The sequence below is a fragment of the Orcinus orca genome, chromosome 10, assembly GCF_937001465.1.
Source record: "Orcinus orca chromosome 10, mOrcOrc1.1, whole genome shotgun sequence".
Taxonomy (NCBI): domain Eukaryota; kingdom Metazoa; phylum Chordata; class Mammalia; order Artiodactyla; family Delphinidae; genus Orcinus; species Orcinus orca.
In genome coordinates, this window is record NC_064568.1 from 1,606,495 (window position 1) to 1,634,135 (window position 27,641).

The window sequence follows — 27,641 nt, forward strand, 5'->3', positions numbered from 1 at the left end:
TTCAGCCAAACTGGGCCCCAGGGAACACGTGCAGGCCCGTGTCCAGACCTCAGTCCCCAGGGCCCCAGCCTGCACATGTGGGGCCCTCTGAGCACTGGGGGGTGAGAGCCAAGCTGCCTGAGGGGAGAGGCCCACCCCGGGCGCCCGCCCACCAGGCCTCGGGGCCCTGCTGGTCCACACAGAGGGCGGCGTCCGTGTCCTCTCCCGGGGTGGACGGCATCATGCCGACCTTGCCCTGCTCCCCTTGCTCTAGCCCGAGGCGGACTCAGAGTTGGGCGTCCCAGAGCAGGAACGTGGGAGGAGGCGTGTTTGGGGCCCTGGGTTCTGGGGTGGGGCAGGGGCCGTGGTGACGCTGCTTCGGGCAACTCGAGTTCACGTTCCTGCCGTAGGTCAGTGTTGCCTGTTAATAGGTCTGCTTCCTGTTTGTGGCTCTTGAGCTGCTTATTAAATATAACTGGTCAGATCCCTTCATCGCACCCACTCCCACTCCCGCCCTCCCCGCCCTGCACCGCCGCTGCTTGTCTTCTCCTGCCACCCCTCCCCTAAAGCATTACTTTTAACCTTTGGGGAGCGCCAATTGTGAAAGAATCTTCAGTAAACCGGGCGTCCGGCGCCAGGTGGCGCAGCGGCGGGACTTTTGGCCCAGGTTGGGGACGAGCCAGGTCGGGGGCCCGGGGTTCTGGGGCTGCACGCTTGTCGGCCCCCGGAGCAGGGGGCGTCTGGGGGCCCGCAGACCGTGGACGGGGCGGCGTTCAGTGTGGCGTACGGGCCTCCCGCTGGCTCTGCAGGACAGCTGGCCAGAACGGCGACTGAGGAGCCCTCTGGGTGTCCTCCCCTGCCCCACCCGCAGGCCCAGGTGCACTGGGGCCTCTCATCTCGGAGGCAAGGCCCACAGGGCCAAGCCGGGGTGTCAGAGGCCGGTGGCAGGCGGTAGGGAGTGGGGGCAGCGTGGCAAACAGGGACCACTGCTCGGGCCTCGCTGCTCCCATGCGATGGGACGCAGGCCCAGGAATCAGACTTCATCTGGTTCAATTTTTATGGAAAATTTCCTGATTGAAAACTAAAACTGTCTGAACTAAACGAACCCTGCCTTTGGGCTGGGTTTGGCCGTAGTGCCTTGTGACTCCTGCTTGGATTTCTGGAAGGACACTTGGGCCTCGGGGTCAGGAGTCCAAGCTGAGCCGTAATACGGGAGCAGTGTCTTATGGAGCCGTCACTGCTGGCTTCCGAGACAAGGGTCCTGACCCTCGAAACCAGATGGGCTAGAGGGACGACCCCATCCTGACGCCCAGGGAGCCTTCCCAGAAAGTCCTCAAGGTTGGAAGGCCCCCACGTTCACACAACTGCTCCTTCAAAAGGGTTCTCTCCGTTTGTAAGCCCCGGGGGCCGGAAGCCCTACGAGACGAGTTGGGGACCCACCGGGCAGCACTGCTGGTTCTCGAGGGTGGTGGGAGGATGTTGCTGGGCAGGGACGGCTCCTCCGGACAGACCTGCCCCTGTCCCGGCACCGCACCGCTGGCGTCGGGTGGCCCTCGGCCGCTGCCTCTGAGCGACCCAGAGTGCCTGCACTGTGCGGCCAGCGCCCCGAAGGGTGTGAGCAAACTAAGCGGGGGCAGGGGGTGGCGTGGAGACGCGGCAGGGGCCGCTCGGGGAGCGGGGCCTGGGGGTCCACCAGAGGCAGGTCTCGAGTAAGAGGCTGACTTCATTTGATTCGCGATTTTAAACGACCCCCTGGAGAATGGTTTAAGGAAGGCTGGAGGGGAAGCGGGACAGCAGAAGTCTGCTGCAGTGCACAAGTGACTGTGAGGTCTGTGTCGTGTGCGTCGGAAGCCCAGGAAGGCTTCCCGGAGGAGGGGACAGTCAGTCAGAATCCTGCCCCATCCGTGGACCGCCTCAGGCCAAGCACGAGGAGGAGGCCGCGCTCCAGGCCTGAGCGTGTGGGCGTGTTTGGGAAGCACAGCAGGAGCAGTGGGAAGGGCCGCAAGCGGGGGCTGCGGAGGGCATGAGGGCCGGGCCTGGGTCACCGAGTCGGGAGCCAGCGTGGTCCTGAGCTTCCCCACGGGGCGGAGCACAGCCTCAGCTCTCAGTGCCCCCACCGGGTGTCACCACACCGTTCTCACGGTGTCCCTGAGGACATGCGCAGCTCTGCACAGCAGACGGGCAGCTCTCTGGTCTGGGCTGCTCGGGGTCCTGCCGGCCCTGCACCGGCCCTAGCCTGGGTCCCGACACCCACAAGGAGAGCCCCGTCCTGTCTCCACAGGTCCAGCTCAGAGACACCATGAGACTGCAGCACCCCCGGGCCGGCGCTGGCCAGGCGTCCAGGGCTCGGGACCAGGTGTTCGCTTGTGTCCCCGTCGCATGTCTTAGGGAGGGAGACTGAGCCTTGGGAACAAGACCCATAGACAAGCTTAGCAGCGCGGCTGGAGCCCTGCCCACCACCGCCTGGCCTCGTACCCGCTTGGTCCAGCGTGCGGCGAAGCAGTGCTTTGGGCAGACGCCCTGCCCTGTACCTCGCGGCATCGGGAGCACGAGGGCCAGCCCCCGCGGGAGGTGGCCGCAGCCCAGGCGAGCTCTGGAGGAGGTGGGAGTTGGAGCTGGGCCGCTATGGCTCCTCTCAGGCTTCGCACCTGGTCCCGTCTCCAGCTCGTCTGCAGCAGGCCGGGGTGGACAGCCGTGCAAACAAGATCCGGGGAAGCTGTCCGTGGTTTGTTTATTTATTTATTTATATTTGGCTGCGTTGGGTCTTCGTTGCTATGCCCGGGCTTTTCTCTAGTTGCAGTGAGCGGGGGCTACTCTTCGTTGCGGTGCGCAGGCATCTCACCACAGTGGCTTCTTTCGTTGTGGAGCACGGGCTCTAGGCGTGCGGGCTCAGTAGTTGTGGCGCACAGGCTTAGTTGCTCCGCGGCATGTGGGATCTTCCTGGACCAGGGCTCGAACCCGTGTCCCCTGCATTGGTAGGATTCTTAACCACTGCGCCACCAGGGAAGTCCCTGTGGTTTATCTTTAAGAAAGAGGAGTTTAAGCAACAGCCGCTGTCCGGGTGGTGGACAGTGGTCCCTGGATGTGGTCGCTCAGCTGGGGACCCTGCGGGCCGCGCCGCCTCCCCACAGGCCTCCCATGTTCCGAGCCCGCTCAGGAGGGCAGCTCACTGCGTTCAGAGCCTCCATTTCCCTCTGGTGAAATGGGGGTAGTCGTCCAGTTGCGAGGGGCTGTGAGGATCAGGCCAGTGCACAGAGCCACCCTGATGGCCTGCCGTGTGTGCGCCCACGGGCTGCGGGCCGAGGCCACCAGGTCCTGCGGTCGGCCACACTCAGCTCCACACAGCACAGCCACGATAGAATCAGGTCGGGCCCCGTATCTGGCCTCCGTTGGTCCAGGCCCTTGATGCGCTGCCTCTTCCTCCTGCTGCAGCCCTCGCCCCGCTTCCCTGAAGGGTACGCGGAGGCTCAGAGGATCTGGACGCCTGGCCCAGCAGACCCTGGGGTCCCCATATGGAAGTGGGTGCTTCTCATGGGCGCTGCTCCACTGAGAGGCTTCTGGAAACCCAGTGAGGAGGGAAAGTGTAAACTCGTCTTGGTGCCAAAGGGAGGGGCCGCAAGGAGTCCTGGTTGTGGGTATTGTCGTGTTCCCATAAATAGGCCTTTGGACAACGGGCATTTGGGCTGCATGTTCCCTCTGAGGTTTAAAATGAAACTGGTTTTCTTTTCCTGTAAAATGTGTGGTCCCCACACACATCCCCAGCCACCCAGTCTGGTTTCCCCGGCGCTCCCAGGAGTGCCCTGCAGAGCCCTTCCCTGGAGGAGGACTCGGGGTGAGGAGGACACCCTGCATCTGGTGGTAGTGTCCCCTGGAAGAGCCCCAGTTTCCCCGCGTGGGGGACGTGGGTGAGAGCAGGTGAAGGCAGCCGCAGCTGACGTTCAAAGTCATCTTTGAAAAGAATCAGAACACCAAGTTGTACATGCCATGTCCTCTCAACCACGTAAAAAGAAGCTTTGCAGAGAAAAGAAAGAAGAAACCAGGTGAAAACATTAACGATGGGACTGTGGGAGACCTTTTCCCTTTTTAGTTTTCTCTTGACACGCAGATTTCATTGAATGAGCCTGGTGCGTCCACAGCTCTGGGCCAAAGGCATGGAGACTCCCCCGCCCTACTCAGATCCCGGGTGCCAGGCCCCGGCTGGGTCCTAAACCCAAGCCCAGACCCAGGGCCCGCCTTCAGCCGCCCTCGGCTGCCCTCAGCCGCCCTCAGCTGCTCTGTCCCCTGGCGGGCCAACTGTATCACGGGGGCAGACCCCCCCAGGCCACCACCATCTGACAGACCGTGGGAGGGAGCCTAGGCTTGGAGGCCTTCGCCGGGCCTGAAAGGACGGGTCACCCTGAGCCCCAAGGCCAGGGCCCGTGTTGGGCCCACGCCCCCCGTCCAAGGGCTGGCACCGTCCAAGGAAGGCAGGTGGGCTGCACCCCAGCCGGCGGGCGGCTCAGAGGGGAGCGAGGGAGCTCAGTGAGAGGCCGGGGAGGGGCTGGCCGGGCTCGCTGCAGGCCGGGGGCACTGAGGGGGTTTGGGCAGAGGAGGCCGGGATCTGAGGCATGTGTGGACGGTGGTCCAGGGAGGCTGCAAACCCCCCGTGGAGCCCCGGAGAGTTCACAGCGGGCTCCGGAGAGCAGGCGGGGCGGGAGCCTCGGGCTGCCCTCTGTCCCCAGCCCCGGGCCGGCTGCCACCCAGCTGCGGGCCGGCTCACTCCGACGGCTGCCTTCTGCCCGGACAGCCCGGCCCACTTCAGCCCCACGGGGGCCTGAAGCCAGCTCTGTCGGGGCAGCGACCCTGAGGTGAGGGGACCCTCCCCAGGCGGTCAATGGCCTCCCCCTAGGTCCTGTCACCGGCTGTCCACAGAGACTCCGGAAAGCAGCTTGGTTGGGAGAAAAGCGGGTTGGAGAGAGTTGAGGGGTGAAAGTCGAGGTTTCAGAAAATCTCTATAAAATGAAAACAGACCATCCGTCTCTCTCACTGGCGTCTCACCCGACAGTGGCCTTTGTGGCTTTCACCCCACCCCGTCCGTGGGTAAGCAGCTCTGAAACCCAGTGCAGAGCCAGCTCCGGCTGCCAGCCACCCACCGCTGCCTCTCCTGGAAGCCAGCCTGATGGAGGGGGACCTTCACCAAGCGCAGGGAGCACTTGGGGTGTCTTTTCTCCCCAAAAAGAATGGCCAACCCTCCTCCCCTTTGGCCATTGAAGCATTTCAAAGCAATTGTAAAAATTATATGAACCCCATCGAAGAACTGTTACAACAATGTTTATACCCAGTATTTGAAACAAAGACAATGATATTATAAATAATTGTAGATGATGAAGATAGGCAAGAAAAAATAACATCATTAAAAGAATTTTACAAGACGGACCGTTCACCAAGACGGATGGAGTAACACAATACGTTAAAAATATCTGCAATTAACATAAACATGGCACAGTGTACAGAAACCATCTGCCGACCAGCCTCACCCTGGGCATGGTCCCTTGTCATCCACATGGGCCGTGCCAGGGCCTCCCCGCGGCCCCGGCGAGGGCAGGGCCCCCAGGAAGAGGCCATTGGCATGTGCCTAGCGGGCCTGCGACCTAGTTCCAGCACGAGGAACCAGGGGCTGAGGCGTATCCTCTTTCCCTGCCCTGACCCTGGCCGAGGTCCGCCCGTCCATGTCCCCACGGCGCTCACTGCTTCTCCATCACGGCTCTCAGACACTGTGCTGTTTCCCAGGGGGTCCCAGCGGGGAGTCTCTGCGAGCCTCTGGCCTGTCTCGGGCGGCGTGTGCGGTGGCAGCACCTAGGGCCACACGACAGCTCTCACCCTATCCCCGGTGGGTCCCCTGTGCCTCTTTCTCTTTCTTTTAATCAGTATTTGATTTTGTTTTTAACCTGGGAAAACTTCGGCCGCACAGAAGAGACACCCCTGAAAGCAGCAAGATCAAACAGACGTGAATGTCCCCTCACATGCTCAAGCGTCTCTGTCTCTCTGTCTCTCTCCCAAGCCCTAGAATCTTGCAGACGACGCGAGAGCCCCACCGCTCTCCCACAGGTGACGCCCCCTCCCCGTGCGTCCCTGTACTCTCCCTGCCTGAGGTTGTGTCCCTAACAGAGGTGGCGTTGCTGCGGTTTCAGTGGCTCCGTTTTTGGTCTCGCACTGACCCAGGGGTGCTAGAGCCCTTGCTGCTTCCGTTTCAGAACCTGCGCCCCCGGCGGGGTCCTAGTTGACTCACCTGACTGCAGCCCGGGCAGCTGTCACCTGTGTGAGCACGGGTGGGTTGTTTCCACGTCTCCCTGCTTCACGGCGTTTCCCCGGGTGGGCACCAGGAGGCCTGCTTGTCTCGTCCTGGAATGGAGTGAGGCCCTGCCCGCCTCTCCTCCACCCTCATCCCTCCAGCCCGCGCCTCCCCCGTGGCCCGTCTCTCGCCACTCACAGGATGCAGCCGTTGGGCTTTCAGAGCAGCTTGTCCTCGGCCTGGTTTCTTGGAGGCCCGGGGTCAGCCCTAAGTATCAGGCCTCTGCAGGAATCCTCCCCTGCGGAGCAGAGCCGGGGGTGAAGCGAAACCCCAGCGTTTGATCAGAAACTGGGCCCCTGGTTTGCTCTGTCCGATTCTGCAGGCAGCCACTTCCCATCTGTAACTTGGAGTAAGGTCCCCAGGAGGTCATGTCACAGTCTTGAGGCTGTCACGTTCCCTCGGGAGGGGGAGTGTGCGAGGACGGATGAGCAGGCATCTGGAAGCGCCTGCGTGTGCCTTGTTCTGACGCCCCGCCCCTGCCCAGGGGCCCGTCTCTTCTGTGGTCGACGGCTGGAAATTGGCCCCTGGGCTGGGCCTTGCCCCCGGTGGTGGGTGATTTCTCTGAGGCAGGATGGGCGGCCCAGGGCCAGTGGGGACCTCGGAGGAGCCACCCGAGTCCGGCTCCTTCACACGCCGCTCCCCGCCCTGTGCTGCGCCCTCGGCCCGGCTCCGACTGGGGACGCAGGGGCAGGAGAAGTTGCTGCTCCCTGCCCTTCCGGGCTCCGTACCTCCAGACAGGCCGGGAGCTGGGGAGGACGCGGGCAGGTGACAGGGAAGGCGCAGCTTCCTCGGGCTGGAGGAGCCCGGAGCACTTGTGAGGAAGCAGCATCGTGTGAGACCGGCCCGTGATCCACAGTCACCGGGGTGGCCGGGGGTGGGGGCAGGTGCGTGCAAACGCCCTGTGGGAGATGCAGCGGGAGAGGTCGGCGGGGCCTTTGTCCCCTACCTCAGGACAGGGGAAGCCACTAGAGCCAGGCTGAGCTTATGACTCTGCAGCCATTGCCTGGCTCACCGTAGGCAAGGCCCTTGCATGTCAGTTCTTTCCTCTAAAACGGGGCTCCCGACACCCACTTCCCGGATTATGAAGAATAACAAACCTGGCAGTCTTTGGCCTTCCGGTGGCCCCTGGGGCTGCCAGAGGAGAGACGTTGGAAGCTGCCTTCAAACTGCTGGACCTTGAGGTGACCCTCCTGGGAAAACGGGGTGCAACTTCCCCGCCACACAGAGTCCACAGGAGGACCTGGGGCCTTGCCTGCCAAGGGCAGACACTGCAGCCGCCAGCAGGGCCCACGGCACAGGAGGAGGGCGCGTGCCAAAGGTGAGGTGTGCAGGCTGGTCCCCGGTCGGGGTCCTCTCCCCGCAGCCCCAGGCCCACCTGAGAGCCCCAGGCCAGCGGGAGCTGCATGGGCCGTACATCTGTGCAGGTGTGTCTGAGCGTGTGTCCGCGAATGTGTGCCCGTGCCCGCGAGTGTGAGTCTGTGCCCGTGAGTGCTTGTGTGTGTGTTGTGTTTTCACAGAAGGGGGGTGAGTGAGAGGCCAGCTTCCTGACAGGGCAGTTGTAAAACATTCATAAAACTTTTATTGGACTTGCCACCCTTCCAGATAAATATTTTTCGATTTTATGGGCTTGTTTTAGGGCCCTGAGCTTAATCATGGCTTTGTAGCCGCCTTTAAAAAAATTAAATATTGTTTTGGCAAAGGGAGCCCCCTCCCCCCACCCCACCAAAGGCAGCCGCTCTCTGAGCTCATAAATTCCTGCCGCTCTCAACTCCTGCCCTCTCTCCCTCCGTACCCTCACAGCCACACTAGGATGAACCTAGAAAACGAGGGAAGAGGGAGAGAGAAAAAATAACTGTTATTTTTTTCCCGCTGCCGCCCCAGCCTAGCGCTGGAGGGGCGTCGGTCCAGCCCATAGCGTCCACAGGAGGAAGCCAGCGAGGGGTCCGACGGGGCCCCTGCTGCCTCCTGAGGGCCACTGCCTGTCGTGGAGACAGGGATGGGTTTGCATAGCCCCCAGCTCCTCCCCAGCTCCCTCCTGCCCCACGTGGGTCCTGAGCAAAACCCCCTCTCACGCCCCCCGCCCCAGGACTCAGCACATCACCCGTCGCTGTGCTGCACCCCCTGCGCTCATCCCTCTGTCCTTCAGGTGTCGGTTGTAAGTGTGTGCCCTGGCAGAGGTAACCCGTACACGGCTGTGTCCCCACACCTAGAGCAGGGCCTGGTGCTGTCATGCGTGCCCGGTGGACACCCCAGCGGTGGTGATCGTGGTGTGATAATAAGTGGTTCATGCTGTGTAGACTTGCTTTGTGCTGGACACCGTCCTAAGCGTTGTGTCATGTTAACTCGCATGCGCGTTACGACAACCTTGTAGAGTGCATTGTACTGTTGCCCCATTTTTTGGATGAGGAGACAGGCACCGAGAGGCAGAACGCTCGCGTGAAGCCACACCGCTGATCCGTGCACAGCCGGGCTCTTGGCCGTTCCTACTGATTCCTGGGGGGGACCAAGAGGGAGAGCCTGTGCCCTTCCAGGCGCTGCAGCCTGGACCGAGCCCTGTCCGGTGGGCACAGCCAGCACTGGAGCCCGGCCCTGGGCCTGGGGGGCTGGGACAGGGGCTGAAGCTCAGATGCCTACCCTGCCGGGTCACCAACTCGGGTGCCTCCAGGGACGGGCGGGTGACAGAAATGAGTGGAGCCAACGGGCCCGGCACAGGCCACAGAGGAGCTGTCACGGCCGCCCCCCCACTGCCGCGGGGTGGGAACGTGAGGGTAGGTCCTCTGGCTTTTCCGGACAAGCTAGTAACGCAGAACCGCGTGTCCGGCGTCCTGAACCTGAAGGTTGTGAGTCACTCATGTATTTCAGAAATGCCGTGGGCACAGAGACGCGTCCGCCAGGCCTAGCTAGGGAGGAAGCCTTCTCAGAGGAGGCGGCCCTGAACTCGGCCTTGAAGGGGGCGGGGGAGACGGCCTGGGGAAGGCTGTCCCAGGCGGAAGGAACGTTGGCTCTGCTCGGGAGGGCGCGCTCCTGCGGCCCAAAGCAGGGGGCTGGGGGGACACTGGGGGGTGGCGTGCGGGACGCCTGGACGCCTGAGCAGGCCGGGGTTCCCCCGAGGGGCGGCGGACGGAGTCCGATGGAGCCCGCAGAAGACCTCCTGGGCCGCCTTGGGAGGGGCAGGGGCAGAAGTGATTGGGGGGCCTGGCTCCAGGAGGAAGGGGTGACCCAGGGTGGAGAGGCAGAGACAGGCACGAAGACCAGGCCAGACCAGACACAGGAGCACGTCTGTGTGCTCAGAGCAGCGCATGGCGCTCACCCCCTGGTACGGGCAGCGTGGGCCCCTGGCATTTAAGACCCCTCGAGCTTTACTGGAAAAAGCAGAGAGGAGGAAGCCTTGTTTCCAGGGCTGGGAAGGCAGGGCACGTCCACGGAGCCCGTCCGCTCCAGGCTCCCTGAGGCCGCTCGCCGCCTCTTCCAGGGAGGGGCTGCTCCCTGCTCGTGCGGCCCACTTCCCATCACGGACACTGGGATCTGGGGGCCGTCCCCAGGTGCCCAGTGGAGCTGCCTCTCCTGAGCCGGCGACCCACCCCTGGCTGACGGTGGTGCAGGGCCAGCCATCCTTGGGTACACGTGCTGTGATCCGCATGTGTCATACTGGTGCAGAGACAACCACGGACACCAGCTCAGGTCCCCTGGCACTGTCCTCCCCACCCCGGGCCTAGGCCCCTGAGGGCAGAGAGACGCCTGGTTGGAGCTGCTCTGAGCTGAGGCTGGGCCCTCCTCAGACTCGGGGACAGGCTCCCCACATGTAGCATATGCCCTGCCCCCTAGCCGCAACGAGAGAGCTGAGCCACAGACAGACTAAATCCCGCCCAGGGCAGAGCCTGGGAGGGAGTTTTGGAAGGAGGGGGACACATGCCGGTGGGTGAGGGTCCACGCCAGCCTGTCAGCAGTTGCGGGGGGCAGTGCCGAGCCAGGCGGGTGCTCCGTCCCCATTGCGCCTTCAGGGAGCCCCGGGACAAGGACAGTGCACATTGCGGGGAGGGGAAGGAGCAGAATGCGGTGAGAATCGGGCGGTGATGCCGCCTGCAGCACCTGCTCTGTGCCTGGCCCTGCACTGCAGGCTGGGGACCCACGTGGCCACGTGGGCGTGAGGGCTGCCATGGAGGGAGCCGGCGCAGGGCTCTCCCGCTGGTACCTGGTGGACACATGGCAGACGGCTGTCGAACGGATGACGTAGCGATGCAGTAGCGTCGAGCCAGCCTCGGCGGCACGCTGGTGTTGGTGGGTCGGGGGGCAGTCAGCCCTCACACCTGCCTCCCCTGAGCCCGCCAGGCGCTCGCAGGCCCGGCTGTGCCTGTGAGGGGCTGTGCCTGCGCTGGCGGTCCCGCGTGCCCGTGCAGGGGGGGCAGCCGCGCTCGCCCCGGCTGCAGGCTGCAGGTCAGGGAGCGGTAAACTGCCGGAGCCTGCGGCTGTTGAAGCAAGAGTGTGGATGGGGACCAGAGGCTCGCCCCCCGCCCTTCCCTGTCACCGGAGAGGACCGCCAGCCCTGGCGCCGCCGCTCCCAGCGCACTGGAAACGGGGCTGATATGTAATCACGCTGCCGCACACGGGCCCTGGGAGGCGACTGCTCCCCGGACCTTTGTGCCCCTTCGTGATTCTGGGTGAGGGCTTTTTTCCCGAGTCATAAAAAGGACATTTTTAATATGTGGAATTTTTTTTAAGAAAAGCACTATGAGGAAGACTTTTATTGTCCATAAGCTCTACGTTTTACACCAGTTATCTTGGTTTCTGCCCTCGGTACTTTAATTGAAGATTAACTGCTGCTAAAGAGTGTACGCATTTAGGGAGTGTTTGCAGTGTTAAAATTCAGCTTCCTCACTGTGGGGACAGTGTCCTTGGGGCCACCGGGACCCGTGCCCTCCCTCGCCAGCCTCCAGGGGAGGTCCGTGGAGGAGGCCCCGGCAGGAGGGGTGAGTCCTTGCAGTCCGTGGGGGCAGGTCGGGCGTCCAGGAGCAGCGTGGGCTCCTGAAGGCAGGGCCCTCACGTACCTTAGCCCCGAATCCCTCGTCCCGAGCCAGGAGGACGCCTCTGCTGAGAGCAGGCCGGTAAGGCCACCACGTCCGCACCGGGCTGTGGGCTCGGAGCTGCGTCCCCGAATCCTGAGGGCTTAGGTCACTTCTCTGCCGCTAGCCGCGTGACCTTGGGTGAGTCCTTCACAGCCCCGGGCCTCAGCTTCCGCCTGTGGATGGTGGCACTGACGGCGCACCTTCCTCGTGAGAGGCGAGGCACGCAAAGTGCTTCTCCCCTCCCTCCTGGGCCGGGCTCTGGGATCCAGGCTCTGCCCCGGGAGAGCCTTGGTCGGTTAGGGGTGAGGTCGCGGGCCAGGCCCAGGCCCGGGTGCAGGGCCCTGGAGCTCAGCCCACTGCATCTTGGCTGTGACCTCGCGCTCGCTGCTGACGACCTCGTGCCGGCTTCCTGGTGTGCAGAGTCCCCCCGGGACACAGCGTGAGGTCGAGGGCCCTGCTGTCCTGAGGCAGCGGGAGCAGTGCCTGCACGTGGTTGGGGCCCCGTGGACGTTAGCCGGGGTCACTGTCGGGGTCCTCGTGACCGTGGAGAGCTGGCTGTGCCCATCCTCTGGCCGTCCGCGCCAGGTGTGCCTCACGGAAGATGGTCTCTGCCCTTCACACCCACCTGCCCCCCGCCCGCCGTGGAGTCCACCTTCAGCATCTGTGGGCAGTGTGCGAGGAGTCCCAGCAGTCCCGTTGAGACCCAGAGCACGGAGGCACTGCGGCCTCGTCCCTGGAAGTACCTGGAGACAGTCCCCGTGGGGCCGGCCCACGCTGCCCGGGCAGGGCACCCCCAGGCGTTCCCCTGCCTTGTGCCCTTTCCTCCCCACCCCTGTGCCCCGCCCGGCCCTTCAGCTGTGTACCCAGCGAGAAGCAGCAGGATGCTGGGCTGGCCAGGCCCGAGCCAGGCGGCGGAGGGCGTGGCTTTGTAAGACCATGGGCCTGACTAGCTGTGTGACCTGGACAGTCACCTCCCGTGCCTGGAAAGGACATCTGGAGGCTTGCAGGAGACGCTGAATGCTCCTGGCTGGGTGGCGCGTCGAGGAGAGCGCCAGCTAAGTGGTCGCGGTGACGGTGGTGGCAGGGGCGACCTGGCCGGGCCCAGGCCCCGTGCTCCAGGCGGCCTTCCCCGCCCGGAGACTTGGTCAGACCTCAGCCCGAGGGCTAGCCGGAAGGGCTCCCCCGAGCACTGCCACTGAGGCAGGGCAGCGCCGGCCTTGGGTCGCGGTCAGCAGGGTCCCACCCTGCCCGGACAGCCCTCACTCCTGGGGCTCGTAGCCCATCCCCTGTGGGCAGTCGCCACCCCCGGGACCGTCTGCTCGCACCTGTCCAGCGTCCAGGTCCCCACGTGCCGAGGGGGCCAGCGCGTTCTGCCTCCCCCAGTGCCCGGCTCAGCTGTCAGCTGTGGGAGGGTGACGGGAGCCAGGCGGACAGGTGGGCGGCTCTGATTCCCGGGGCGTGGGTGCTGCCGGGGCCCTGCCCTGGCAGATGAGACAGGGCAGGTGTGCCAGGTGGCCAGGGTCCCCCTTCCTGGAAATGCTGGCATGGCTGCAGGCTGCACCCCGTCTCCTGGGCACACAGGTTCTGGACGTGGGACAATGTAGAGGGCCTCAGTGGTCCTGGAGGAGGGAGGCCTGGAAGGCTTCAGAGGAGCCAGAGCCATACGCTAAGCTCCGCTGAGACGCGAGCAGGGGTGGGGTTTGCCAGGTGGACGGGCCTCATGGACACCTCAGGCTGAGGGGGCACCGGTGCAGAGCCAGGGCGGGGCGGGGGCGCGTGGGTGAGTGAGGAAGCACGGGGTGTGCCGGAGGCGCTTGGCGAGGGCCTGGTTAGAGGAATTTGGACACCTGCCTGAGGAACGGCTGGAGGTTTCTGAGCCGAGAGGGATGATCAGGTCTTTGTTCTGGAAGGATCTCTGGCAGCCGACCCAAGGCCAGATCAGAAGAGAGAGCTGGCAAGAGGGCCTGGAGGCTCCTGCCAGGAGGCCAGTGCAGGGCCTGCTCCCGCGGGGCCTGTGGGGTGCCGAGGCAGGGGTCCCGGGGGATGCCGCGCCCCGGGAGCAGCCCTGGGTGAGAGGTGGTGAGCCCTGGCTGCCCCGAGCACCCGCCCCAGTGGCCCCCCGCCCCCCAGCCACCTGAGGGGGTGTGGCCCCAGCCCACGTGGGTGTCACGCCTGCCCTGGGCCGAGGAGCAGTGGGAGCCGACGCTGGGCGGCGTGGGGCTCGTCACAACCCCCAGCAGCCCCGCACCAGCTGCACCCCTTCCAAGTGACAAGGGATGCTCCTGTGCCGGGGCCGTCACCCTGTAGGTGAGCCTCTGGTTCTCAGACCAAGTCGTTTCCTGTTTCAGAATCGCTTTGTTTCTTGCCTTAAAACAAAATCCTTCCTTCCACACAACGCCCTGGTTTTCACTCCCCGCATGCCCCCAGTCTCCAAAGCCTTGGCTGCCTTATAATTTCAATTTACATGGTGTGGGAAAGATTTCTGCAAAGGGCCCTTTTTTGTTTTTGAAGAATTCATCATTGCTGCTAAGAAGCTTAATATAAATTAAAGGAGGAATTAAGCAACATTAAGACATCAAAATGGGGGTGCGGGCGCCCACCGCCTCGTCTCCGCCCATCAAAGGGGCCGCGTGGAGCCCGTGGAGTGTGCGCTGAAGGCCTCAGACGGGGCCAGCTCCAAGGAAGGGCCTGTCTGTCGCCCGCCTCTCCTAATTCCCTTTGTTGCGGGGACAGCGGAGCACACGTCTGATAAAAACTTAATCACCTTATCTTTTTAAAGCAAATTGCATCTCTGTTTACATATGGGATCCATAGCAGGAAGAGAAGGGAGGGAAAACCAGGCAGCTGTCCCCCGCCCCCCAAGCCACGCTCCAGGCTCCCGAGGATGAGCGCGGAAAACCAGGCCTGCAAAGCCACAGCAGGGGTTCCAAAGCTGCCGTCACCCCAGAAGACCCCAAAGTTCAGGAGGGTCAGCAGGAAGGGAGCCGACCGGTGCCCCGGCTGCCCGAGCGGCCAGTCCTCGCGCCAGCTCTGGTCGCCAGCCCGGCTCTCCCTCACCCGCTAGGCCTGCCCCGTACCGCACTTGCCTCTGGGCGTGTCGCTGAAAACCAGGCTGCCTGTCCTCCTCGGGCCTCTCCGCCGTGCCGGCTCCATCGGAGCCAAGCTCAGCCCAGGCCCAGTTCGAGGGACCTCAGCCACACTGCCCCCAGGGCGGGCATCCAGTCCAGAGCCGGCTGTGGCTGAATTCAAGGCCCTTCCCGACCATCCAGCCCCCAGCCCAGCTGCTGGCTGTGCCCCTCTGTGCCCCTCAGCCACCCGTCATCCCCGGGATGCTGACCCCCCAAAGGGCCCCCCTGTGCCCCGGCTCCCTCCCCGCCCTGCATTTCTGCTCTCTCCAAGGCTGTGTGCTGTGGGAGGGGGCGTGCTGGAATGGCGGGAGCTGGCACAGCTCTGAGGGGCCACCGCGGGGGCCAGTGACCCCGAGCTGCCTGCAGGGCTCGGTTCCCCCTGGAGGGTGCAAGCCGCCCACCAGCGTGGAGGCCGCTCTTCCAGTCGGGCCCCAGCATGAAAGCAAGGCCAGCAGTTGGGGGCAATCTGCCGGCTTTGATGGCCGTGTCAGGGCGGCACCCACGGCCAGGGCTTGGGAAACAGCGCGCTGCCCGCATTCTTCCCTGATTACCCGAGCCCCAGCCAGGGCCCAGCAGCCTCCAGCCCATTGTGCCTTTGTGTGGAGCTGGCGCTCGGTGAGAAAGGCCAGCCCGGCCCTGGGAGAGTGTCCCCAAGGGAAGCCACGGGTAGCAGCGTCACCCCCAGGGTCACGCCAGCCCTCCCCACCACATCCCGGGGTCTGGGCTGGTCGGGGGGTGGAGCGGGGCTGCTGGGCTCCAAGAATCCTGAGGGTTAGGGAGAAAAAGCAGGGACGCCTGTGAGCCCCGTGGGATCACGGGGACAGCGTGAACTTGAAACCTGAAGCAACTCTACCCTCATGCCCACCCCACCAGGCTCCAGGTCACGTGGGGCAGGGGGCCTGCTCTCTAGACCCAGCTTCTCCCTGGGCCGCAGGCATGCAGACGAGTTTTCCTGGTCCTGGAGGCACAGCTCTGCTGGTGGGTTTCCCTTCCTCGCCCTGCACACCCACTCGAGACCCCACTCATTCTCTGCGTCTTCGTCCAGCAAATCCTCCCTGTACCCGCAGGCCAGGCCCTGTGCCTGGGCCCTAACTCCCACACAGGCCGCTGGGGAGCAGACACAAAGCAAAACTCCTGCGAAATGGGGCTCCAGCAGTGATCCCGCCAGCCAGGGCAGGGGCGGAGAAGCCTTCCCGTGGGGCAGTGGCTGAGTAGGAGTTGGCCAGACAGAGAGGGCCGGGGAGAGTGTTCCAGGTAAACGGAGCGGGTTCAGAGGCTCTGCTTTATGTCTGCTGGCTGGAGCAGGGAGCCCGTGATGTGGCAGAGTATACAGGGAGGCACCCGCTGGGTGACACTCAGGACCTTGGATGCCAAGTAAGAGGAGAGACTCTGTCCCGTGGGTGGAACCAAGCCGGGACAGCCACACGTGCCTCAGCGCGGCCCCTCCGCCCCTGGGGGTGGGACTAGGGAGAAGACCAGCACAGTGGTCCCCCAGGGCAGCGCCGCGGAGGCCTCCTGTGCGGGGCCGGGCGGCAAGGATGCAGAGCAGGGATGCTTGCTGCAACGGCGGCGGCAGAATCCGCGGCCTCCCTGGGGGCGAGCAAGGGCCTGAGACCCTCCCAGTCTGGGCTCCCACGGGCCCAGCACACGGGGCGCCTCGTGGACACGGTTAGCCCAGAGCCCCGGCCCTGCAGCCCCACCAGCACGTGGCCATATGTGCTCTCTGTCCTCGAGCACCATGCCCACCCCACCCAGGACTTGGCGCTCAGGCTCTCTGCCTGCAGACCCTCACCCGGCATCTCCATGTGGCCGGCCCCTGATCTCCAGCCCCAGGTCCCCCCCGGTCCCGCCCCGGTTCTTCCTGGAGAAGCTAGCCCTCGGCGTTATTCCCCTGGTGGCCCTGGTGGCTGTCTGCCTACCTTGCTGCCTTGTTTACTGCCTGCCCCTTCTCGGGCCAAACTCTGGCGGGCAGGCCCGCCATCGTCTCCCAGGCCTGGAGAATCCTGTGAAGGTTTTCAGGCAGTGACCACCCGACACCCTGACCTGCCCTCACTTCACACCACTTGCCACTTGGCTGAGGGGAAAGGCCACCACACAACAAGGTGGCCCCCAGTGGCATCGCCACGCATCCCCACAGCCTGGCTGCCCCAGCAGACGGTCTCCGCTGGTCGGCATTCAGGCCACCCCATAACGGAGCAGAGGGAAACAAGGCGGCCATCTCAGGAAAACAATTAAATGGCCTCGTCCTCGCCAGCGCCAGATAGATTTTCCAGCTCTGCCTGCTTTGGGCCGCGCGAGGTATGCGCTCTGTGTAACGAGAGCCATCGCGGGCGAGATGGACCGCCGATTGGGCCACGCCTGTCTCCCCAGCCCGGCGCAGACGCCGGGGAGCCCCGCGCCTCTTCAGCCATCAGACCTCCTGGCACCAGAGGGGGACGGGCTGCCCGTGCATTTGTCAGGGTCTGGTGCCAGCCGCCTCCTTGCAGAAGGAAGGCCGGGGAGTCAGACATACCTGCAGGACTGGCACTGGCCTGAGGGCTGCCCCTGGGCCTTTCCCACGCCCCACGCCCGACCCCAGCGGCAGGCGTGGGGCCTTCGATCTGACACCAGGCTGCCCAGCAGGAGGGAGGCTCCCCTTGGCCCCAGCATCCTGGAGCCCCGTCCGCCGAGAGCCCCGCCTCCCCAGGGAATGCAGGCTTTGAGGTGGGCGGTGGAGAGGGATACCAAGTCCCTTGTGCAGCGAGCAGGGCCATCCCCGCTGACTCTGCGGTTGTCCCTTGAGCCAGCCTCCTGGTCACCTTTCTAGACATCCAGCAGCTGCAGGGCAATGCCCAGTGCTCTCCCGGGCTTGCTTCCTCTGCAGAGCCGTGGTCCAGATCCTGTTTTGGGTGGACACCCCGAGCGATGGGCTGGGTGGCGGCAGCCCACATCTGCCACCAGATGTGGACCAGAGTTCAAATCCTGGCTCTTCCCAGCTGACTGTGGGGCCTCACATGAGGCACCGCCCTCCTCAGGGCTTCGTTCTCCTCAAGTGTGTGGAGGGCCCGGGGGACGGGACGGCCAGGGTCCTCCCTGCACTGAAGCGTGACGTGAGCTTCCGCTGGCCCCTCTTCTTGGGAGCAAGCCAGCGCCCAGGCGAGGCTGGGCCCGGGAGGACACCCCTCACATGACGGCAGAGGCACAGTGGGTGCACCGGGTGTGCAGGGGGCGATCCACCACCTCGTGCCCATCCCAACTTCCCACTGGCTCCGGACACCCAGCCGTTAGGTCTCCTGGCCAGTGGAGCCTCTGTGTGTGGATTAGAAGTGAGTGCCCTCTCTGGGGACACAGCGGCCTGCCAGGACCCTCGTTTGGTGAGCGGGTGTGGAGTTCCTAGCTCCTCACTAGGGTGTGGAGTCTGCACACCTCCTGGCCCATCCAGGCTCACCCTCACCCCAGCCCTGCCAGCCTGCTCCCAGCAGGGTTGTGGGACTCACAGACGGGGAGCGGCTTGTTCTGGGGTGCCCGCTGGTGCAGAGCTAGTCTGGGGCCTGGCCAGAGCCTCGGCCCATACGCTCGGGGTAGCCAAGTAGTCTCACCCTGGCCGGCAGCCCACGGAGAGACTGCCTCGTGCTGCCCCCAAGCAGACGCCTCGTAAAGACAAGCCCCAGAGAAAGGGGCACAGCAGCGTGGTGTTGGACGCGGGGAAGGGCGTCCCAGGCAGGAGGAACAGCATAGACAGAGGGGAGCCCGGGGACGGCCGTGGGTTCCTCAAGGCTGCCGGGAAAGCACGAAAGCGGTGGACGACGGGGCTGGAGGGGTCGGGTGGGCGTTAGGGTGTCAGCAGGAAGCAGATTTCCGCTCGGTCGTTCGGCTGGAGGGAGTGGACAGAGGCTCTGTACCGAGGCACGGGTGCTGAAAGGAGCCAGTGAGCCGTGGGGGCCGCTCCACCCCCGCCCGGGGTTAGGGGGACAGCGTCTGCCAGCGCCCAGGGAGGAGGACCCCAACAGGAGCTCTGGCCAAAGAGAGTGGGACCGTCACCCACTTCTCCCTCCCTCCGCCCTCCGATCCACTGAGGTCCTTCGGCAGAACCGTGATGCCGTCTGCAGAGGTCGCCACCCGGGCACACAGCAGGGCGGGGGGAGCATCTCCAGGGGCTGTTGGAGAGTGCCGAGCCCGGGGGGGCCTCAAGTGCCAAGTCTCGGGGTTGAGACTTAGGATGAATGCGCCGGGAACGGCGGGGCCGCTTAGAGCACCGAGAGCGGGGCGGCCCACAGGGGCCTGAGTGCTGGGTGGGTGGGCGGGCAGGGGACCGGGAGAGCCAGGTGGGAGCCATGCTGAGCTCCAAGCCAGCCGGGCTGGTGGCGTGGACCAGTGCGGCGAGGGGCCCGGAATGCTGGTTGGGGAGGCAGGGGGGCGAGCCCAAGGTGGCACTGGGGTCCCGGCTCCGCCACAGAGGGTGTAGGGCATTGCTGAGTCGTGGGGCACGATGGAGCTGGGCCAGCACACGTGCCGTCTATGGTGGCGGGGTGGCAGAGTGACAGGCTCTCCCTCTGTGCCTCACGCAGGTGGCCTCAGCCCCGAGTCCAAGAAGATCTTGACACCCACCCTCAAGAAGCGGGGCCGCGCCGGCCGAGGGGAGGAGGCCGGGCAGCCAGAGCCCGTCCAGCACGTGGCTCTCAGTTTGTCTTTCAAGCGCTACGTCTTCGACACCCACAAGCGCATGGTCCAGTCTCCCTGAGTGCCCGCCGGCCGCCCCAGGGCACCTTGCCCAGGCCCGGGGGCCACAGTGCCACATGTGCCTCCACCTCCAGGCTCTCCCCGGAGCCCCCGCACCCCCCCGCCAGGGGACAGCACCGTGCAGGAATGGGCTTCGGCTCCACAGCTGGTGGCCGGTGTCCCCCAGGCTGCCCGGCTGGCGGCCAGCGCTTGCCAGTCGCAAATAAATGCCCCGTGGTGCCGCCCGTTCTGCTGGTCTCTGTGATTTCCTGGGGTCCCCCCACCCTCCCAGATCTGTTCCCAAGGGCGATGTCGGGAACTGCCAGGGCTCCTGCCGAGAGCAGGGCTAGGGGAGGGACCCGTTGGGCTGAGGGGGTCCACAAAGTGTCAGGCCCTTAGGTCAGGCTCGGTGGCCCCTCGGGTCTCCTGGGCCTTGAGAGAGTCCGGGAGTCCTTGGGCAGCCGAGTCCAGGAATGGCGCCCAGGGGTGTCTGGGAGCAGCGGGTGCCAGGCCAGTGCTTCGGGGCAGAAGGCAGGCTGGGGGTTTGGCCCTGCATCCCAACACCAGGAGTCCCCAGGCCTTGTGCCGAGCCCCTGCAGCCGGGCCCCTCTCGAGTCCAGCAAGCCCCGCCCTGGCTCCTCTGCCCCCTGTGCCTCAAGCCACCCCACCCTGCAGCCCGACCTGGCCATACTCAGAAAAGGGTGAAGTGGCAGAGCTGACGGGCTGAGGGGGTATCAGAGCTTTTAAAGACATTTGCAGGATGAACACATGTTCCAGAGTCCCTTTATTTGGCCTCCAGGTGGACGCAGAGGCCTCCCTTTTACCCTGGTAATCGGTGTATTATGCTTTAATTTGCAACAATGGCATTAAAAATATTAACAGGGATGGCTCATAAGCAGACGACTTGGGCCTGGTAAGCCCTGGAGCCAAGGGCCCCGGGCAGAGGAGGATGCTGTGGACCCGCCGGGCCTGTGCGTGGTGGCCGTGCTGGGCGGCGGGCAGGCCTAATCCAGCGCCAGCATGGCTGCCGGCAACAGTGGTGGCAGCCACCCCACGGCAGCCCTCACAGGGTCCCAGACGTCAGGCCAGGCAGCCGTCAGGGCGACAGCTGAGGGCTAGGTGGGCAGGGACAGTCCGGGCCTGGCCTCCATCCCCCCGGAGCTGGGAATGGGGCGGGGGCAGCTGGCGCTGCTGCAGCACCATCAGGAAGCTCCCCTGGGAACCGTCCCCGACACCCCCCCATGCGCCAGGCTCCGGGCCCCACTCTCGTTTAGCCCCACCCCTGCCCTGCACCCCATCTCACCAGGGAGGCGGTACCACCTGGCTGAGGCCACCGTAGGTCACAGGGTGGGCTCCCAGCAAGGACTTCAGGCAGAGGCCCCGCCCCCAGCCCAGTCCAGTCCAAGGGGAGCAGGAAGGGCCTTCACGAGCACCTGCTGGTACCAGGCCCCGGGCTGGCCGCTCCCGTGGGTACTCGGCCCTTTGGAGGGGACGCTGGCAGGGCTGGGGCCTCCCGGGACTCACCCCTCAGACGAGGAAACCTTCCTTCGTCGTCCTCAGTGCGTGGGGAGCTAGGTGGGCACCACTGGGACCTCCAGCCAGGCCAAGTCCTCCCCGACTGAGGGCTGTGAGGGTGACCTCTCCCTCCAGGCCCCCTCGGGGTGGCCCTGCCCTGCCCTGCACAGGCTGTGACCGTGAGCACATCACTGTCTAGCTCCACGTGAGGGGTCACGTGACCCAGCGGGGCGAGGGGTCCTCCGTGAGCAGGTGCTAATTCTGGGGGCAGATCCCTGGGAGAGAGGGGCCCCGAGCCACTGCTGGGCGTCACATCCTGGCTGCCCACTGACCAGCACTGTGCCCTCGGGCAAGTCCCGGCCTCTGCCCGGGTCCCTGGGTACAGCAGGAGAGTCAGAGCAGCAGCTGGCCTCCGTGTCCCTGCAGCCGTGGGAGGGGGACCAGTAGATGTTGTCTCCCCACCGGGAGACTGGGGGCCTGAGCACCTCTCAGCGGTGGTGTGGGCAGCCCAGACCCAGCTCTGCCCCCAGTCGGCCACTTCTCCAGGACCTCTGAGGGTGCCCACGTCTCGCCTGAGGGCAGCACTCTTCGGAGCCCCGGGAAGCAGGCGGGCTCAGGCCGAGGGAGCTAAGGCCCAGGGAGGAGGGGGCAGCCGAGCCGCGGTACAGGGAGGGGCTGCCAGGGTGCAGTGAGACTGCCCGCGTGGCCAGCGGCCCAGGAGGGGACGCTATCAGGTCTGGCATCGGTCGAAACCCGAGCACCCCAGCTGCGTCGGCGGGGCGCAGCCTTTGAAGGGGGAGCACGGCGGGCAGGTAGGGTGGGGGCCGGCGCCTGGTGCTCTCCGGAGCAGTGTCCCCCTTCCCTTGGCTCCAGGCACCCCCAGACCTTCCACGTTTCGTGGAAGAGAGGGCTACAGCGTGCGGAGCCCACCGTGGCATCATCACGCACGTGAAGTCGCAGAATACGCTGACCCACCCGCAGGGGTGGCCGGCGGGGCAGCCGCGGGGCCCAGCCACTGCCTCAGGTGGAGCTGGGATTTGAACCCCGGCTCTGGACACCTCCAGGGCCCCCCTCGCCCCAGTGCCTCAGCTGCGCCCTGGGGTGGGGGCCGCCCCGCCCGCCTGCCCCCCAGCATGAAGTCGTGGGCAGGCGCCCTGCCACGGACTGGGGCAGGAGGGGCGGCCGTGATCGGCAGGCCCGGCTGGCTGGCTGGCGGGGCTAATGCACCAGCAACGAGATAAGGCTTATCTGGAAACGTCTCTGGAATTGAGACTCTGATGGAAACAGGCTTCTGGGTTAATATACTTCTGACAGATAAAGTGGGAAGCCCTGGGGGCCCGGGGCAGGAGAAGGGGCAGCTCCTGTTCTCCCAGGCCTCCTACCCTGGCCGGCGTGTGTGCACATGTGTCTGTGTCTGGGCGTGCACACGGATCTTGGTCTCTGGGTGTGTGTGTCTCATTTGCGGAGGCTTTGTCAGGCTGAGTGTCTGGTGAAGAGGTGGGTGTCAGGTCCAGTGTGCACAGGGTGGGCACACACATTTGTCCGGGGCCAGTTTGTCCCTTGGGCCTCTTCCCCAGGACCTGGTGGGGTGGGAGTGGGGCTCATCACGCCCATTCCGCGGACCCAGAGCTTCCTTGAGGTGGCCCAGGACCCTCTCAGTGCCGGCTCACCCTCAGGCGATCCAGGCCTCAGGCCTCCCCAGTCTCCTCACGGGGCATAGAATTTCCAGGTTTCCTTTGAGGGGGCTGAGGCCAGTCCTGGCCATGGCCTCCCAGCTCCAAGTTCAGCCATGTCTGTCCCCCATGGCCATGACTAGAGTGAGGAAGCCTCTCACTAAGGGGCCACCTGGGCGAGGTCTTGAAGAGGGAGTAGGAGTTTGGGGCGGCGGGTGGGGGGGGGATGCTTCGGCAGAGGGGACAGCAGGAGTGAGGGCTCTGGTGGGAGTGTGGAGTTGGGGGGCCTGCGAGAGGAGGGACAAGGTCACGGCTCCCCGGTCTCCCTCCAGCCCTGGCTGGGCCTCCAGTGGCCCCCGCACTGGCAGGTCTGATTAAAAAGAGTAATTAATGCCTGGCTGATAACACAGTCGAGCCATTAGTTAGGCAGCTCGGCCAATGCCAGGGCCTGACTGCTGCACGGCACCCAGGCAGCAGGGATGCTGGGCATGGGGCGCTGTGCTCCCTGGGGCAGTTGACCCCGACCCTGGGCTCGCGGGGTCTGCTGCGGGAGCACCGTTCCCTCTGCCGAGGGCCTGTGGCGGGGCGGGGAGGCAGTGGGGGCAGCTGTGGAGGGAGGCTGGGCCGAGAAGAGGCCTTGAAGGGCCTTGAAGGGCAGAGGCAGGGCGAGTGTGTCCGATCAGCGTTCGAGACCCCCCCCGCCCCCGCCCCGACTTCCGACCAGCACTGGACACTCCTGGCCGAATCCCAGGGCCTCCCGGGGGGCGGGGGCTTCGTGGGCTGGAGGAGGACTCCAAGGTTGGCCGGTGATGGGCCAACGGGAGGCCGAGGAGGCTGAGGCCCGAGGCCCCGGGGGGAGGAAGAGGACATGTGGGAGGTCTGGGGCTTCGGCGCAGGGCGTGGAACTTGGCGGCAGGAGCAGAGTACAGAAGAAGCCCAGAGCTGGTCATTCGGCATCCACCAAGCACCTCCTGTGTGCTGGACGCGGCGGGGCGGGGGCAGCCCTGGAACCCCCACCCAGGCCAGCAGGTCAGAGGTCGTGCACCCACGAGGTATTGCTCAACCCCCCACTGTTATCACCGGGTCCGGTGGGGAGACGGTGCAGCAGAGAGGAACGGCCACTTCCTACGGCCACAGCTGGGCTCTAGATAAAGGCCCACTGGGAGCCCCGGCCAACCTGGGGAGGGCCAGCCACCCACCTCGCCCCTCAAGGGACACCCCCCAGACTCAGCCTCTAGGCTTCCCGCACAGTCACCGCCAGACAGGGCGGGCGCCCAGCTGCTGAGTGCCCCCCGTCCTGCTCGGGCCGGGGCTTCCGCTCGCCTCCCCAGGGTGGGCCCACCGAGCCCCGCCGAGTCAGGCAGGTGACCAGCGCGGCGCCTGTATCCGGGCACTGCTGTCACAGCAGCATTCACCCGGCCCACCGGGGCCCTCGGAGGGGCCGCGTAGCTGGGGGAGGCGCCCCCGCCCACTCTGCCTCTGCCTCGGGGTCTCCGCGTCCATCTCTCGCTCGTCCTGCACAGATGACCTTGGCTCCAGGCCCAGTTCACTCCTCCCACCTGCCACACCCTGAGGCGCGGACCTTGCTTGTGCCGCCAGCCGAGGGGGGCCAGTTGGAGGGGCAGCTGGGCGGCGCGGGGTCTGTGGGCCTCGTCACCCGCAAAGGGCGCCCGTGGCGTCCGGTTGGCTCCCCCTCCCACCCTCCTCCCTGCACGGTCCTCCCTGGCGCCTGCCACCCCCCCAGGTATGATCACACCCTCTCAACCCCCTCTGCAGTCTCTGGGGGCCTGTCCTTGCGCCTCCTGAGGGCCCGGAGAGGTGGGGGTGGAGCCGGCAGGATGTAGGAACCGGGCCTTCCCTGCAGCTCCAGGCAGCCCTTGGAAGCCCAGATTTCCCAGGGCTTCCAAAGCTGGGCCACAGAGCCAGGTCCTGACCCATCCTGGGCCCTCCCAGTTCCTGCCCCTCTCAGCCAGTTCCTTACCCTGTCCCTAGACTGTCAACACCACCACCACCCCGAACCTGACCAGCACCCCACATACACCCTTATCACGAGGGGCCTGCACAGATACCCGTGGGGAGGGCCTGCTGGGGGCACAGGCCGGTGGGAGGGAGCGTGAGGCTGGTGGCCAGCAAGGAGGGGCCGTAGCCAAGGCCAGGGTAGGGGGACGCGACGTGGCCTCTCGCCTTGGCACTGGGAGGCACACGAGGCGGCGAGAGGGAGGGGACCTGGGACACCTGGCGAGCCTCCCCGCGGTCACACGTCGGCTGCGAGGGGGAGCCCCGCGGCGGGCACGGGTGTGGGACACCTTGACGAGCTCGCTGGGCTTCCCGAGCCCAACCCCGCAGCCCCTGGGAGACACGGGACCCGGGGCTCGGGGCGGTGAGGGCTGGAGACCGGCGTGCGTGAGACCAAGCTGGAGAGAAGAAAACTCAGGGCGTGCGCTGCGGGCCCCGGGCGGGAGAGGACGTGCGAGCCGGGGACAATGGACGTGGCTTGAGATGCGCAGCCCAGGGCAGGGTCCCGCGGAAGTGGGCCAGGCGCCTCTGGGTGGCAGGCAGGTGTGGCAGGCTGTTGTGTAACAGGTGCGGGGCGAGATGGAGCAATTTGTTCCCCGATCAGATGTGGCCCCAGACAACAGGGGACGCTGGCCCCCAATCGGCAGCATCTCTCCGCTTCTCAGTATTCAGGGGTCGAGGGAAACGCGCCCGCCCACCACCCAGGCCCTCACCGGTCACCTGCCTGACTCGGTGGGGCTCAGTGGGCCCACCCTGGGGAGGGTGTGGGAGTGCAGGTCAGGGGAGCAGAGGGAAACTGAGGCAGGAGGGCGGGGTTGGTCCTCTGCCCCAGCCCCCCAGCACGGGGAACCCTGTGGGGCAGGTCCCGGCGCAGAGCTGGCCCGGGGACCAGGGGGTCTGGGTGCGTGTGGACATGCAGGCAAGCCACGGCCGCCCCTACCCTGTGGACAGCCGGGTGGGCTGCTGTTAAGGAGCAGTTGTCAGTCACAGGGCGCCACTGATAAGACAGACAAGCATCTCCCGGTGGCCGGAAGGTGGTGGGAGGAGACCCAGTCCCGGGGGTGCCCCCATTGCGGGTGGAAACACTGAGGCTGTCGGTTCCGGGCAGGGCGCCTCCCACCCACCCGGGCCGGAAGCCTCTCCAGGGCCTCTGGGCAGCTGCCGTACACAGCGAAGCCATGGGGCCCCGGCCTGGCCAGGGACGGCCAGCCTGAGGTCACCTGCAGGCCTGAGTGTAGGACGGCAGGTGACTCCCGAGAAGACCCTGGGGGGCAGGGAGGAGCCAGTAACTCACCCTCTCAGCCCCAGCCTTGAAGCTGCAGCTCGGAGGCCAGAGAGGTTGCAGGCGGAGGTCCCATGGGGCTCGTCAGAGCTGGGGTGCCTGCCTGAGCCCTGTGCTGTGGGGAGTGGCCAGAGCCAGGGACAGTGAGACACAGGCAGAGACATACGGCGGCAGAGAAAGAGCGAGACAGACGCCCAGAGAGACGGAGAAAGAAGCAGAGAGAGAGATAGGGGGACCCCGAGAGCTGAGTGCACCCAGGGGAGGGCCCCAGAGACGGGGAGGAGAGAGAGGGTCCCTGGGGTCGGCCCCACTCTGATTGGCCAGGACTGACTGCAATTAAAGCCCATAATTGATTCCCTGGTCTGACGAGGATCATTTCCATGCAGAGAATTAAGGTTTTCTTCCAAGATGGAAATAAAGATTAATTTGTAATTTCCTTCCTCACTGCACACAGGAGAGCAGCCCCTGCTGGGAAGAGGGCTGAACCTGGCAGGTGGGCTGGGGGGGGATGGTGGCGCGAGATGGGGCAGCCTCCAGGCCTGGGCGCATGGCCTCCCTGGGAGAGGGCAGCCTCTGGAGGCTCCAGGACCCCTGTGTGCCCATCACTGGCCCAGAGGGGCCCAGCCTGTCCCCCTCGGGCTCCTGGCTCTGTGTTGGTGCCCCGCTCAGAGCGCTCCCACTGTCCTGCTCTGTACCCTTGGAGGGGGAGGCTTACGACTCGCGGCCCCCTCACGTGGTCTGAGGCCCGGACGGCCACGGTAGATGAGGCAGGAGAGTCCTCCTTCAGCCCCAGCCTCCCCCCCAGGCACAGCTAATGGAGCCCCTCCTGGAACTCACACAGGGCTTCCCTGGAGGGAAACACGCTGGAGCCCAGGAGGTGTCCCCACGGCCCCGCGACCCTGCACCCTTCACTGAGGGCACCCCAAGCACAGGCACACATGCAGAAAGTGACAGCCCTGGGGCCTGTCCAGGCCCAGCCACCGAGGGCCGCCCCTCGGAGAGGCCTGCCGAGTCCCAGGAGGCCAGAGGGGCCACCCACGCCCGTGTCCCCAGGAGCCAGCGTCGCATCCTCAGACCTGTCCCCGGCAGGGCACACCGTGTGGCCACATCACCTCCTCCACCCTCTGCAGGCCCACACCTGCCGCGGCCCAGGCACAGGGAGGGTGATAGGCTGGTCTTCCGGCCCGTGCAACCTCTGAGCGAGCACAGCTGCGACCACTTGCTGCCCCCGGGGACAGCGGTCCGAGCACAGGACGGGGGGTGCCGGCTGTCTCACCAGTGGTCTTCCGAAATCCTGTCTGCACTCCCTGAGTGCTCCGGGGTTGTGTTCTGCGTGAGCTCTGGGCAGGGCCTCCAGGATCCCCAAGAATTTGAACTTGGGCTCTCGGCCGGGTATAGCCTGAGACCCACCACCCAGCACTTCCCGCCTCTGCTCCCTGCCTGCCCTGCCTGGTCCGCTGTGGGCTGCACAGCCCAGGGCTGTGAACGGCCTGGAGCTGGCTGCCGTGCCTTATGCCAGCCTTTCCTGACAGCCACCTCTGGATGACCTATGACCTCGCCCGGCACACGGGCGGTGGGGAGTTGGGGGAGTAGGTTTATGAGCAGAGGGGCTGGCGCATTCCTCCACGGCCTGGTGGCCTTGGCCTAGGTCACCATCGCCACGGGACTGAGCGGCCGGCCGCCCCCCAGAGTCCCGACCGCTCCTCCCCGGCCCACCTGCGACACCACGTGCTCCAGAGCAGGGACTTCATCTGGCCTGTGTGCCCGGTCCACCTGGGGCTGGGCGGGCTCACCCCCCGCCCCCCCTCCACTGCTGCCGCATCCTCCAAGTCCAGCCTCTGCTTACATACCTCCAGGCACGGGGAGGTCCCTCCACACTATCCCGGCCGAATGACAGCTGAGACGAGCAGCAGCTCTGGGGCAGCCAAGACAGCCCAGCACAGTGCAGGCCCTCTC

The 27,641-nt window shown here is 65.5% G+C and overlaps 1 protein-coding gene across 14 annotated transcripts in view; it reads left to right on the top strand.

Annotated features, from left to right (window-relative positions):
• EEFSEC (eukaryotic elongation factor, selenocysteine-tRNA specific) overlaps nt 1-27,641 on the top strand; it is a 199,676-nt gene that overhangs the window by 137,127 nt on the left and 34,908 nt on the right. For 4 of the 14 annotated variants that reach the window (XM_049693810.1, XM_049693808.1, XM_049693805.1 and 1 more), the window contains one exon: nt 19,049-27,516. The exons of 9 other annotated variants lie outside the window; for them this stretch is intronic. In XM_049693810.1, coding sequence (XP_049549767.1) covers nt 19,049-19,221 — 173 coding nt within the window. In that variant the 3' untranslated portion in view covers nt 19,222-27,516. Of the gene's footprint in view, nt 1-19,048; nt 27,517-27,641 lie in introns of those variants that run through there. One more of the 14 variants, XM_049693806.1, reaches the window with a different exon arrangement.